Source organism: Acinonyx jubatus, chromosome E2 (assembly GCF_027475565.1).
Source record: "Acinonyx jubatus isolate Ajub_Pintada_27869175 chromosome E2, VMU_Ajub_asm_v1.0, whole genome shotgun sequence".
NCBI lineage: Eukaryota > Metazoa > Chordata > Mammalia > Carnivora > Felidae > Acinonyx > Acinonyx jubatus.
The window spans coordinates 45,882,242-45,894,444 of record NC_069396.1 but is presented as its reverse complement, the minus strand read 5'-3'; the positions used below and the strand labels follow the sequence as shown (position 1 = coordinate 45,894,444).

The 12,203-nt window shown below is 58.0% G+C and overlaps 1 protein-coding gene and 1 long non-coding RNA gene across 3 annotated transcripts in view; one reads left to right on the top strand and one right to left on the bottom strand.

Moving 5' to 3' along the window:
• Positions 1–12,203, bottom strand: part of RYR1 (ryanodine receptor 1) — a 116,684-nt gene that overhangs the window by 59,192 nt on the left and 45,289 nt on the right. For both annotated transcript variants that reach the window (XM_053209974.1, XM_053209975.1), the window contains exons 40-60: positions 11,467–11,581; positions 11,249–11,381; positions 10,747–10,841; positions 9,348–9,483; positions 8,923–9,109; positions 8,724–8,832; positions 8,199–8,319; positions 7,933–8,102; positions 6,622–6,842; positions 6,442–6,532; positions 5,422–5,562; positions 4,874–5,037; positions 4,678–4,756; positions 4,314–4,403; positions 3,694–3,834; positions 3,228–3,302; positions 3,053–3,128; positions 2,627–2,750; positions 1,923–2,038; positions 297–364; positions 70–191 (exon numbers count right to left, since the gene is read on the bottom strand). In XM_053209974.1, the coding sequence (XP_053065949.1) occupies positions 70–191; positions 297–364; positions 1,923–2,038; positions 2,627–2,750; positions 3,053–3,128; positions 3,228–3,302; positions 3,694–3,834; positions 4,314–4,403; positions 4,678–4,756; positions 4,874–5,037; positions 5,422–5,562; positions 6,442–6,532; positions 6,622–6,842; positions 7,933–8,102; positions 8,199–8,319; positions 8,724–8,832; positions 8,923–9,109; positions 9,348–9,483; positions 10,747–10,841; positions 11,249–11,381; positions 11,467–11,581 (2,574 nt within the window). The remainder of the gene's footprint in view (positions 1–69; positions 192–296; positions 365–1,922; positions 2,039–2,626; positions 2,751–3,052; positions 3,129–3,227; positions 3,303–3,693; positions 3,835–4,313; positions 4,404–4,677; positions 4,757–4,873; positions 5,038–5,421; positions 5,563–6,441; positions 6,533–6,621; positions 6,843–7,932; positions 8,103–8,198; positions 8,320–8,723; positions 8,833–8,922; positions 9,110–9,347; positions 9,484–10,746; positions 10,842–11,248; positions 11,382–11,466; positions 11,582–12,203) is intronic.
• Positions 6,003–11,894, top strand: LOC128313161 (uncharacterized). Its single transcript, XR_008293445.1, has 2 exons — positions 6,003–6,797; positions 8,602–11,894. It is a non-coding gene; the product is annotated as an uncharacterized LOC128313161 (long non-coding RNA).

Genomic DNA, 12,203 nt, shown 5'->3' with positions numbered 1-12,203 from the left:
GAGGACAGGGTCCAGGATTGCAATCCTGTGAGGTCAGGAGACGGGGTCAGGGGTCACAGGGTAGCCCACCTGGTGATCATTTCCTTCTCCTTGTTGGAGGCGTGGCCACCACTGCCCAGCACTTTGGCCGGTGTGGACAGGAAATAGAGGCAGTGGTTGGTGAAGTACTGGTTTATCAAAGGGAGCAGGATCTGGGGGTGGGGTGGGGAAGAGACGAGGTGGGCTGGGTGAAGGGGGACTGGGTGAAGGGGCCCACCAGTCCCCAGCCCCCTCCAGCTTCTCAGTCCACCTCTCACCTTGGCAAAGAATTTAATCTCCTGTTCGTGGGGGGACTTTTCCACTCGTCCACTGCTGACCACAGCCTCTGGTGGCGGAGGGAAAAGAGAGGTGATGGTGGGTTCAAGGCTGGGGAACTCAGAAGGTGCCTCGGGAGGGAGGGGACTCGAGGGTTAAGGGAGGAAAAGATGGGAGATTAATGCTTGGTATAAAGCCACCTCTGTTGGATTTGAGGTAAACCTCTCTCTCCTGTCTTTCCTGTGTTTCCCCCTGACTCCTTGATCAAGCCCTTCCTGCGGCTGAAAATGGGGAAGAGGATAAACTAGGATGGAGTAAGTTCATGGAACATCCGCTTCCTCACCAGCCCTCTTCTTCCTGAACTTCAGTACTTGGCACTGAGTCAATGTGGAATGAATGAATGAATGAACGAAACAAGAAGTCAGTGTTGACAGACTAGAATTAATTTTAAAGCAGAAGTCAATTTCAGGTAATAATAACAGTGACAGTAATAATTAATGATAATAATAATGCTAATAATGTCCCTGGCCCTCGCACGATCTCCTCCCAACTTGGAGGTCTGTACAGTTGGTCCCCCTCCTTCATTTTACAGATGAGGGAACTGAGATGAAATAACTCAGCGCAGGTCACCCAGCAAGAACAGGACAGAACTGTGACTGGTTATGGTGGACAGATAGGGAAACTGAAGCACAGAGAGGAGAGGGAGTTGCCGAGAGGCACTCAGCATGGAGGATCAGCATGTGGGATTCGAGGCGAGGTGTGTGAGTGCGTCCTGCTGTGCCACTCATCTGAGGGGGTCTGGGGGTCCTGGGTGGCTCTCAGGGGGAATGTTGGGATCTCTGGGGGAAGCTGGGAGGGATTCTAGGGGCCAGCTGTGATTCTTAGTGGGGTGTAAGAGGCACGTATGGGGCACACCAACAGCCTCCATCCCCAAAAAAGACCCAGAATCTGCCCAATCCTCACCCTCTTTGGTCCCTACGCCCACAATCTGTCCCTAATGCAGCCAAGGGGAGTCTGTGAACACCTGAAGCAGGTCAGGGCTCTCTCCTGCTCAGAACCCTCCCGTGGTGCTATTCCACTTGGGGTAAAAAGCCACAGTCCTCCTTATGCCTGCAAAGCCCTACGTGATCTGCCCCGTCTCCTCCCACTGTCCGCACTCAGTCACTCTGCTTCAGCCAGTTGGGCCTCCTGTTTCCCCAGGACTTCTCAGAACCTTCGCACTGGCTGTTCCTCTGCCTGGAATACTCTCCTCAGATGTATGGCCAGCCCCCTCCCAGCTCCTTCAAGGTCTTCCCAATTACTCTATTTAAAATTTAAAGGGCTCCACTCCCCCAACCCCCCCCCCAACTCCCAGTCTTCCTTAGCTGGTTCTAGTGTATTCTTCTTCCCCAAACACTAACTGCCTTCTAAAAACGTAAGGTATCTGACATTAATCGTCTGAAGCCACCACAGGGATGTAAACGCAGGAGGACAAGGATCTTTGTCTCGTTCACTGCTGTGTTCTCAACACCTGGAAGGAACAGTGTCTGGCACAATAATGAGGTGAGGGGAGGGAAGGAGAAATGCATGCGCCGGGTCCTTGGGTGAACCTGCAGGCATGGCAGGCATGGGGAGGGACTCCCCCGTACCCAGGTGGGCGATAAACTCCTGGGAAATGTCCATCCAGCGCAGCAACTGCTGCAGGAAGCCAAAGGCGAACCGTTTCTCGATGGAAGACGTGTCCAGCTCCATGTCCTTAAGGCCTCTGCGTGGACAGTCAGAGAGGGGTCAGCCCTGTTCCCCTCTCCTCTCCAGTTCCCCTCTGCTTTCCTACGGCCGGCCGCTGCAGGCTTCTGCCCCACGCCAGGTCCCCCTCAAGGTCCTAGCCCTGGCCCCGCCTCTCCTCCTCAGGCCCCGCCTCCCTTCAGGCCCCGCCCCCTTAGCCTCCTGTCATCCCCGGCCTTGCCTCTCCTCCCAGGCCTAGCCCCTCTCCTCTCTGGCCCCAAACAGTCCCCCAAGCCCCACCCTCTTAGCCTCCTCCCCTCCCAGGTCCTAACTCTTCTCCCGAGGCCCCACCCTCCCGGCCCCCCACTCTCTGACCTTGCTCCCCGCTCTGAGGAGGCCCCCCCATCTTGGCTTCCTCTTCCCTGGCCCCTCCCCCACTCTCCAGGGCCCACCCTCGTAGCCACCTCCTTTCTCTGGCCCCACCTCTGCTCTCCGGGCCCCACCCCTCTCAGCCACCTCCCTTCCCTGGCTCCGCCGCTTTCCCCCAGCCCAGCTTTCCCCAGTTTTGGCCTGGCTCGTTCCTCTCACATTCCCCGCCCCTCCCTGGCCGGGCTTGCAGCCCACGTGCCTGGTGACAGCATAGCCGTTCATCTGCAGGAACTTTAGCAGTTCCTGGGCCTTCTCTCGGTCTCGTGCCTTCTCCTTGGCTGTCAGTGTGTCGTAGGGGACCAGCAGGGGGTGGGTCCCACCACCTGGAGCCGCAAAGACCAGAAATCAGAGGACTGGGGAGACCCAGGCCACTCTCACTGAAGTGGTTCTTGCTGCTGAGAGCACGCATAATTAGAGTAATAAAAACAGAGGTAAGAGAACCGAATCATGGCTTTCAGAGGATCGTCATATGCTCACCACAGCCCTATGGTAGTAGATGTTGTTATTATCGGTGGCGAAAGCAATGGTTCAAAGGCACACAACTCTAACTTAAGCCCTTGGGACTCTGGAGTTAGGGGACTTCGGTGAAGAGGGGCCTGTGCGGGGATGGGACGGACGCTCTCACCCTTGGCCTCCAGCTCCTGCTTCTTCTTCCGCCCCCACGTGTTGTGGTAATTTTCCGCCAGTTGTTCTGCCATGGCCTGGAATGGACGAAAGGGTCAAGGCCCGGACTCAGAGGATGTCCTTCTCAACCCCAACAAACACCTCCATGCCTCTAGATAAAGGATCAGGGGTTTCACCTGCAGCTCCCGGGACAGGGTAACTCCGCTGAGGTCCGGGGGCTGGGGGTTGTAGCCTTCTCGCGGATCATAAGTCTGGGAGGACGAGGGAGAAATGGGGGTGCTTGATGGACTAGCAGGAAGTCCGGGCCCCAACACAGTTTTACCTCCTCCACTGGCCCTAGACCCCTTCTCTTCGCCCCTCCCCCCCCCCCCATAAGGCCCTGTCGCTAAGTCACGCCCTCCTCTCCTCTGCCCTTCGCAGTTCTTCTCAGACCCACGCCCACTCCCTTCCCAGATCTCTCAGCCTTGGCGGGCATCTGGCTCCGGGCCCCCAAGATTTCCCTGACCCCCGCCCCCCCTCCCCCCACGTCCTTTCCTTGGCCCTTCTCCCTTCTCAACCCCACCTCCCGCCTGGCCCCACACTCTCCCGGCCGCCGCTCACCACCTCCCACGACCCCGCCCCCTGCCCCGGCCCCGCCCCCACCTGGGCACTTTGGGATATCTTCCGCGTTTTCTTCTTTTCTGTCTTCTCCTCTTCTCCCTCCCTGGCCTTCTCTATCGTCCATTCCCAAGCAATCATGGCCTTCAAGGACTCCTTGATGGGCCAACGGTAAATCTCTTTGTCCTGGGGTGGACAGGAAGGCGTGGAGGTGGTGAGATGGCATGGGAGGGAGGTAGAGGGAGGAGTCCCTGCCTCAGCCTTACTGGCCTCCACTGTCCTAAGAAGTGGAAAGCCTCGACTACGTGGCTAGGAGGAAGTGGTCCAGCTCGGATTCGAACTCCGGTCTCTTACCTGCTCTGTAACAGAACAAAACTCCCAAACAAAACTCTCATGATCTCATTTTACTCTGGAGACTCCGAGAAGTTAAATGGCACAGTCAAGGAATCAAATCCAGTCTGACTCTTTCTAAGAGAAGGAACACTAGAAGTCCGGGGTCTGGGGAGGCAGCCACGTTTGAGGGAAGGCAAAGTCCATGCATGCGGAGCCCTAACCCGCAGCCCCAGCTATATCCAAGCTGATGAAGCTGCCTCACTCCTCTCTGAACGCTCGAATTTGGAGGTTTCATTTTGGACCCTCAGCATTGGGCCCTGAGATTTGCTCACCTTCTCTGAAAAGGTCTTATAGGGCCTCAGCATGGGGTGGGTCTTCAGTTCCTCATCTATGTTCTCCCCATAGGACCAGTTGTTCTGGATCTGGGGGTGGAGAGGGGACAGGTCGCACCACCGTGGAGGGGGGGGCGGGGGGCAGGATGAGGAGGAGAGAGCAGCCCGGGAGACACAGAGGGGAAACCCTGGAGGGGCGGAGGGCTCTGGAAGAGGCTTTGGGGTCTCAGAAGAGTTTGGGGCCCCAGGGAAATCTGGGGCCTCAGGGAAGACCTGGGTCTGGGGTGGGGGGGCAGGTGGGGTCTTGAGAAAGGCTGGCAGGAACGGGGGCTGCTGGGGGGTGAGGGAAGACCCTGACGCCAACCTTGTCGAAGGCCCACTTCTCATGTGTGTACTCCGCAAACTTGTTGATGAAGGAGTCCAGCTTCTCTGGGATGATCACACTATTAGGGGGGATAGGGTGGGCAGATGTTAGCGCTGGCCCATCCTTCCATGTCCGAATCCTTCTCCCTCTCCCGGTCCCCAGTCCCCACCCCGCTCCTGCCCCCAGGCCTCCTCACTTCAGGGTCTCCACGGGCCGAGGGTCAAAGTTGCCTTCAGCATCCACCGTGGCCTTTTTCTCGGCCTTGGATGAATATGAGGCGTCCACGTAGTCGGGGGGCAGGGCCCCTGCGATGGCGCACAGACAGGGCATGGCCATGCGGTATAGCTCTGGATCATACTTCTGGGGATGCCGGGGTGGGGGGGTCACTGCAGGCCTGGCTGAGCCTTCAAATCCTGGAGCCCTAGGGCCTCAAACTCACCCCTCTAGTAATCAACCCCTCTTCCCTGAGCCCCCAGACATCAGTTATGATCTCTCTCCCTGAAACCCAAACCCTCCAAACCACCCCGGCATCACCCCTCTCCAAGCCCCCAGACTAGTGCCCATCGCCTCTTCTGTAACAGCCAAACCAGAGACCCAATCCTAGATTCTCCTGGATCCAAACCTGCAGAACTAGCTCCCTCCCTGAACCCCCAAATTTGGTAATTTCATTCTGGACCCCCCCCCACTTTGGCCCCCAAGCCCTCCAAGCAGGCTCCTTTCGGTGCCCCCCCCACGTGCCCGGACCTTGTGGGCCAGTGAGTCAAAGATGCCCCAGAAGAGTTTACGAGTGAGGTGCAGCTCTTCCTCTGAGGTGACCCCGAAGCTAGCCCAGCCTGTGGGGAGGCAGTAATACTTCCAGCAGCGCTCATAGTGGTTGGTGAGGAGCTGGGTGGGAGCAAGAGGGCGACACACAAATGAGGGGCGTGTAGTAGGTGGCTGGCAAAAGCAAAGCCAAGGAGGCCGGGGGCTTTTAGATTATGAAGGGGACGTGGGTCATGCAGGTACTAAGGGAAAGTGCTTATTGGGGAGTGGTCTGGGGCCGTTTATGATGCAAATTCAGCGCTCTAACGTGGAGTCAGGATAGGCATTGGGCCAGGGCCGCGATTTGTCTGGTGTCGTTTTACACAAATAAGTATGTTAAGATTAATCCACAGGTAGGGTTGTGTGCAAATGGACGTATGGACAGAGTGATCTGCGCTTCTGTGAATTACCATGGCGGGCAAATACACGCAGAGCCCCATGCAAATATATGGTAATTGGGAAGAGGACCTCCACATCCAATAGGCAAATCTGAAATGGGGGTTGATTTAGATGTATTATGCAAATCAGTCCAGACAAGGGGTGTCTCCTTATGCAAACCAGCATGCAAACGAAAAAACTAACAGGAAAGACTGCGAATATTCAGAATAGCTGTGGTGCTATGTATTCAGATGAATGCACTCGTTGGAAAAGCGTAAGGCTGGTGGTCTGGGCGTGAGAGTAAGCGCGCTGATTAGGAAAAGCGGTGTGCTCATGCAAAGACGTGCTAATCTAGGCGAGGACTGGCTCACTGTTAGGCAAATTAAACGCTAACTAGGGAGCGTTAGGGGCCCCGACGACGCCAAGCGACCGTCCTGGAAATCCTAGTACGGCAATGAGAACGCCTCAGAGGTTTCCGTGGGGACGCGGCCCTCGCTTGGCCGGTTAACGGGGCCGGGCGGTGCGTCACAAAAGAGCCCCGAGGCGGCCCGAGGGCGGCGCACGCCGGAGAGGGCTCGCCCTCACCTTGAGCGGCATCTTGGCGAACTCGTTAAGGATGGGCACGTCGAACACCAGGCGCCTTAGCAGGTGCTGCAGCATGGACGGGCGGATGTACCTGCGGAGACAGGCGTGGGGCGGTGGGGGTCTCACCCCCAGGCCGGCCGCCCCCCGCGGCCCCGCCCCCGCCCCCCGGCCCCGCCCCACCTGCAGAGCGACATGAGACATTCCTCGATGACGTCGCGCTGCGCCTTGGTGAGCGAGCGGCCGCGGGACAGGCGGTACACCGTGTGAAGCATGGAGTCCACCATGATGGCGCGGTGCTCGGTCCCCGCGAAGAGCGGCGCACACTTGGTGATGAGCGGCAGCACCGCCAGGCACAGGTAGCGGTTCAGCGCCAGCGCCATCTCCGTGGTGCTGAAAGTGGCCTGGGGAGCAGAGCGAGGGGGGGGGGGGCCTTAGGCCCGCTTCGCACTCCTGGGGTCGCCCTGGCTTCGGACCTTCCCCCCACACCTGCTCCTCCCAGTCTCTGTGATCTCTTCGAACCATGCAAATTTTCAAACCCACCGCAGCCGAGGCGCCAAGTAGTGAGCCCTCGTTACCCAGAGTAGACAGCCCTGCAGACAAAGTTCTGCATGCTTATGTCCTCTCCCTCACCTTTCTTCCTGTGATACTTTTATACAATCCCAGCCATTTACCACTCCACCCATAGACATTCAGCTTTGTGTCTCCATTCAGACACCTGCTTTCGTTTCACACCCCACGCTGCCGTTTTCGCACCTAACAGAATTAACAACCGCGTAAAGTCCTTCACCAACTTTCTCCAAGTGTCTCACTTGTAGCTGGGATTGTTTGGATCAGGGCACCAGGAAGGCCCCCCTACTGCATTTGGCTGCTGGGTCTCAGGTCTTTTCATCTGTAACGGTCTCCTTTTCTCCTCTTTTCAATGCTATTTATTTGCTAGAAAAACTGGATCATTTATCCACGGAGTTTCCCATACTTTGGTTTGGGCTGGTCACGTCCACTCACTGTCTCCAATGCCTCACCTGCCAGACCCTCGTAAACCCTCGCCAGTAAGGCTTTTACCCCACCGCCTCACTGAAAGTGCTCATCGAGGTCACCAGTGACCTCCATTTGGCCACACCAGTGGTCAGTTCTCAGTCTTCATCTTACTCGGCTTTGTCCCCTACTATTCTCTAACTATATAACTATTAAATATCTATATAACTACTATTGTTGCTGTTGAGCGCAGGTCTTTGTCTCCTTGGTGCTGAGCCATCGCCGAGAATGATCATTTCTCAAATAAGAAAGATGAGATGTTGAAGATCTCCACCCACCCTCGCCCAGAACTCAGAGTTCCTCTTGGTTTCGCTTTCTATCTTGATGGGGGGTGGGGAGGGAGGATTATGATATGTACACATGCCCAGAACAAACAGAAGCGCTGCCGCTGTGCCCTTGACCATCCTGCACCCTCACGGGCGGTGGGGAGGGTGGCTCGGCAGGGGCGGGGGTGCTCACCGTGTCCAGCGAGGCGGCCGCCCGCATGTCGGGCAGGAACCCCACGTCCAGCACGTGCAGCAGGAAGTCCTGGTTCTCGATGCCATACACCCGGTCCAGGAAGAGCACCATGGATGCCTTGTGGTCCGGCACGAAAGACGCCGACATCTTTGGCTGTACCAGAGCCCCGTCTGCGGGCCACGAGGGCAGGGGGTCAGGGTTGCCCTTCGGCCCCACCCGCTCCCTCCCCAGCCTCCCTTCCTTGCCGAGTCCTGCCCCCTCTGCACCTTTGCCCAGCGTGGGGATCTGCAGCGGGAGGCTGATGATGCCCACAAGGTCATCCAGGGGCACGAGGGAGCGCAGGATGGCGCGGATCCGCAGGGCCTCACCCTTGCCGGCTTGGATTAGCTGGAAGATGGAAGGGGGCACGTCATCCAGCACCCTCTGCCCCATTTGGTTGTTAGTCCACCCATCCCTTCCTGACCCACCGGCAGGCAGAGCAGGACTCCTCGTGGGGCGAGCTCTCGAACTCCCAGCCCTGACTCCTCTGCTCCTAGTGCTCCTCTACTGAAGCCCCGACTGTCCCCGGCTCTCAGTGCTTGGTCGCCCCCCCCCCCCCCCCCCGCCGCTGGACTGGGAGTTCCGTGAGAGCCAGGCCTAGGGCAGTCTTGGTCACTGGTGTGTCCCCAGGATTGGCTAGTCTAAGACCACGCACATCACGAGAGCTCCGTCAGTGTCGTCAAGTGCCCGACTGAAGAGGTTCGAGGTCGCCCAGGCGTGCCCCTCCCTGTCCCTGGACCTCCAGCTCTCACATGCATCTCCGGCGCACAGCGTCCCAGCAGGTCGATCAAGGCAGCGTAGAAGGACATGATGGCGTGTCCCAGGTGCACCCGGCTCTCCTCGGGGGGCTCCTCCCCAAAGCTGCAGAAGGAGGGGGGTGGCGTGTGGGGGAGGCAGCAAGGGGCACGGGGAAGTTGGGCTCTGCCGCTGAGAAGGGGGTGGGAGACTCACTGCTCACGCCGCCGGTCCCTGCGGACACCCGGGCCATCCCGCGCCGGGTCCTCAGAGATGCGAATGGCCTCTTCGATGGCGGCCAGCAGCCCAGAGCCGCCCTCACCCCGCAGGGCAGGCCCGAAGCACTCGGGCTTGCGGATGAGCAGCCGCACCACCACGTTGGCGTTCTCCTCCACACTCTCACCTGGTGGCTCCGGCGGGTCCGGAGGCCTCATGAGCTGCTGCCCCGGGGACCCTGCCCCAGCAGCCCAGGACCCAGCACCTCAAGGGTTAACCCCGGGCCCCCACTGGCCTCTGGACCCTGCCCCAGCCCGCCTGGAGGAATCCCTGCCGAGCCAGGACGGGGACCACACCCTGAGGGAGGCTGGCTGGGTCGGGGACCCTGGCCTCCTGCCGGCCGCCACCGCCAACTCCTGACTCACCGTTGACAAAGACGGCGAAGCGCAAAAAGTCCAGGTAGCGCTCACCGCCAATAGGGTTCCAGCCGATGTCTGGGTACCCTTTGGCCAGGAGCATAGGGCAGCTTTGAAGGCCACAACCCGCCAGGTAGGACACGACCTGGGAGTGGAGACGGGCTCAGACCGAGGCCAGACCCGCACCACCTCCTCCCCAAGGCTCCCTTCCCTGCCCATCGCTGGAGCTCTGTGACCTCATTCACGTCTGGATCTCTCGGTGAACGATAATCCTCACCCTGAGCCCTCACCTCCCACCTGGACCGTCACGTGGTCTCCTTCCTGGGTTCCCTGCTCCCCCAGTCTATCCCACGCACAGTAGGACCCTGCAAACAGCCTGAGTCAGGCCATGTCCCTTCCCTGCTTGGAACCCTCCTGTGGCGCCATCTCGCTCCAGGTAAAATGCAGAGGCCCCACAAGACCCTCTGCACAATCTTCCCTGTCACCTCCCTGCCCTCACTTCCCACCCCTAACCCCTCACTCCCCCTGCTCTAACCAAACTGGTCTCAAACTCATGAAGCTCACTTCTGCCTCGGGGTCTTTGCACTGGTGGTTCCCCTGCCTGGAATGCTCTTCCCCTGATGTCCGCATGGCCCCTCTCCTCCTTCAGAGCTTTACTTGAAAGTCACTTTCTCGGTGAGGCATTCTCTGATCACACTTGTCTAAACTTGGACACCCTCCTGACACTTGATGTTTCTTTCCCCTGCTCACTTTTTTCATCCTTAACACTCGTCACTAGCTAATACACTATATGTTTTACTTATTTATCTTGTTTATTATTCATCTTCCCAACTAGAACGTCAGCTTCATGAGGACAAGAATTTTTGATTGTCTCAATCACTGTAGTGATTGGTCAGGTCTGGCACATAGTAGGTGCTCAGTAAATGTTTGTTGAACGAGTAATACTATACGAGCAGATAACTCTTGTTGAGTGCTTACTGTTTTATCAGTGGTTTCATGGACTAACCCATTCTGTGCTCGGAATAACCCTATTGGATTATTATATTCATTCTACAGATGAGGAGACAGGGGCCTGGAGAATTTAAGTCACTTGTCCAAGGCCACACAGCAAGGGAGCAAGGGGAGTTATTGTAAGGTGCTGAACTCTAGAGCCCATGCCCTTCGTTGCTACACACAGTAGTGGTGGGGGGGAGCACGGGGTGGGGGCAAGGAATGTGCCAAGGTCATGCAGCTGCGGGAGGGTGAAGCGTGGATTTGCACTCGGCCCTGTGATGAGTGACTGGGCCCTTGCTCTTTCCCTGCAAATTATTCCCCCTCTGATTCAATCCCGGACCATCCCACAGACTGGCTCCCAAATTAGCAGGTGCCCCAAGGGGCCAGGTGGAGGCCAGGCCTCCTCCTTCCACACCTTCTCCAGGTCCTGCTCCTGCAATGCCAAGGCCAGCTCATTGTTGTCGATGACAGAGGCAGCTGCCACGTCCAGAGGCGTGGAGCCCTGCATGCCTGTGAGGACAAGAGGCAGAGAGAGTGCTCTTCAGAGGTATGTAGGTGACAGTCTCACTCCTGCTTGTCTCACCTCCTCTTGGAAGCCCTCCTTGACCATCCCTTTTACAGCCTGGGTCAGGTGCCTCCACTGGCCCGTGCTTCCCCAGTCCAGGGCTGAGCACCCTGGGCTGTCACTGTGTGTCCTCCACACTGCACTGTGAGCCCTGTGAGGGCCAGGGCCACGGCTGTCTGGGTGGACCCTCAGCACCGCTCATTAAGGGCTACCTCCAGGGTGGGTTGAGAGTGAGTGTTTGTTGAATGACCGAACGAGTGAGCGAGCCAGCAGAGATGGATGCCTGGATAGACTGCTGAGCGTGGGCCCCGGGGGACAGCTCTCCCTCCACCCCGGGCTGGGGTGTTCTCACCCAGGCCAATGCCACTGTTCTCCAGCAGATAGCTCAGGTGGTCGAACATGGAGCGCTGGTTCTGCCGGCTGATGCGACAGAAGTAGCAGAGGAAGCGGCAGCAGCTTGTGACCATCTTGGGGAAGCGGATCTCCTGGGGCGGGCAGAGCGGGCCGCTGGTCAGTGCCTCCCCCCGTGGCCCCCTGCCCTGAGCTCCTCGGCCCACACAGGCCCCTTACCTTGGATTCGCCACCACCGAGGACATTCACCATGACCTCCATGACTGTCTCGTGCATGCCCAGTGCCCGCATCAGGTTCGGGTGTTGGTAGAAGACTTTGTTGTTCATGATGTTCCTGTGAATAGGTAGAGTACGGTGGCGTTTCCGGGGGCCGGGTGCGACCCAAGTCCAGGGAGAGCCCCCAGAGCCTTCACCGTCCCCCTTCACAGATCCCAACCCATTCAATCTTTACGTCTACTCTGGATGGCAGGAATGAAATTACCCCGATTGTACAGATAAGGAAACTGAGGCATGGATCCAAGGTGGGCTCCCCTAGAGCAGAGACCCTCGCCATGTTGCGTGTCGTATCCCCAGATGCCTAGAAAGGGCCTGGCACAAAGTAGGTCCTCAATAAATGCTTGCTGAGTGAATGAATGAGGCACATTCGACACTGAGTGAGTGCTCAATGCTGTCATTCGTATTATCATTACCACTCCTACGCGCAGGAGCTCACTAGGCCTCACTATGACTCCACAAGGGAGGCACGACTCTTCCCCAGCCCAGAGATAAAGATGAAGCTCAGAGAAGGTCAATCTTGTGCCAAGAGTCACAGGTGAGTAAGAGCTGTCACCCCAGAGGTCGGATGGAGAGGTAAGGGGAGGAGACATTAGCCAGGGAGATGGGCCAGCTATTGGGAGAAATACACCGCCGCAAGGACGGGCCCGAAGTGGAGGAAGGAGACATCATTGCATCCGGGG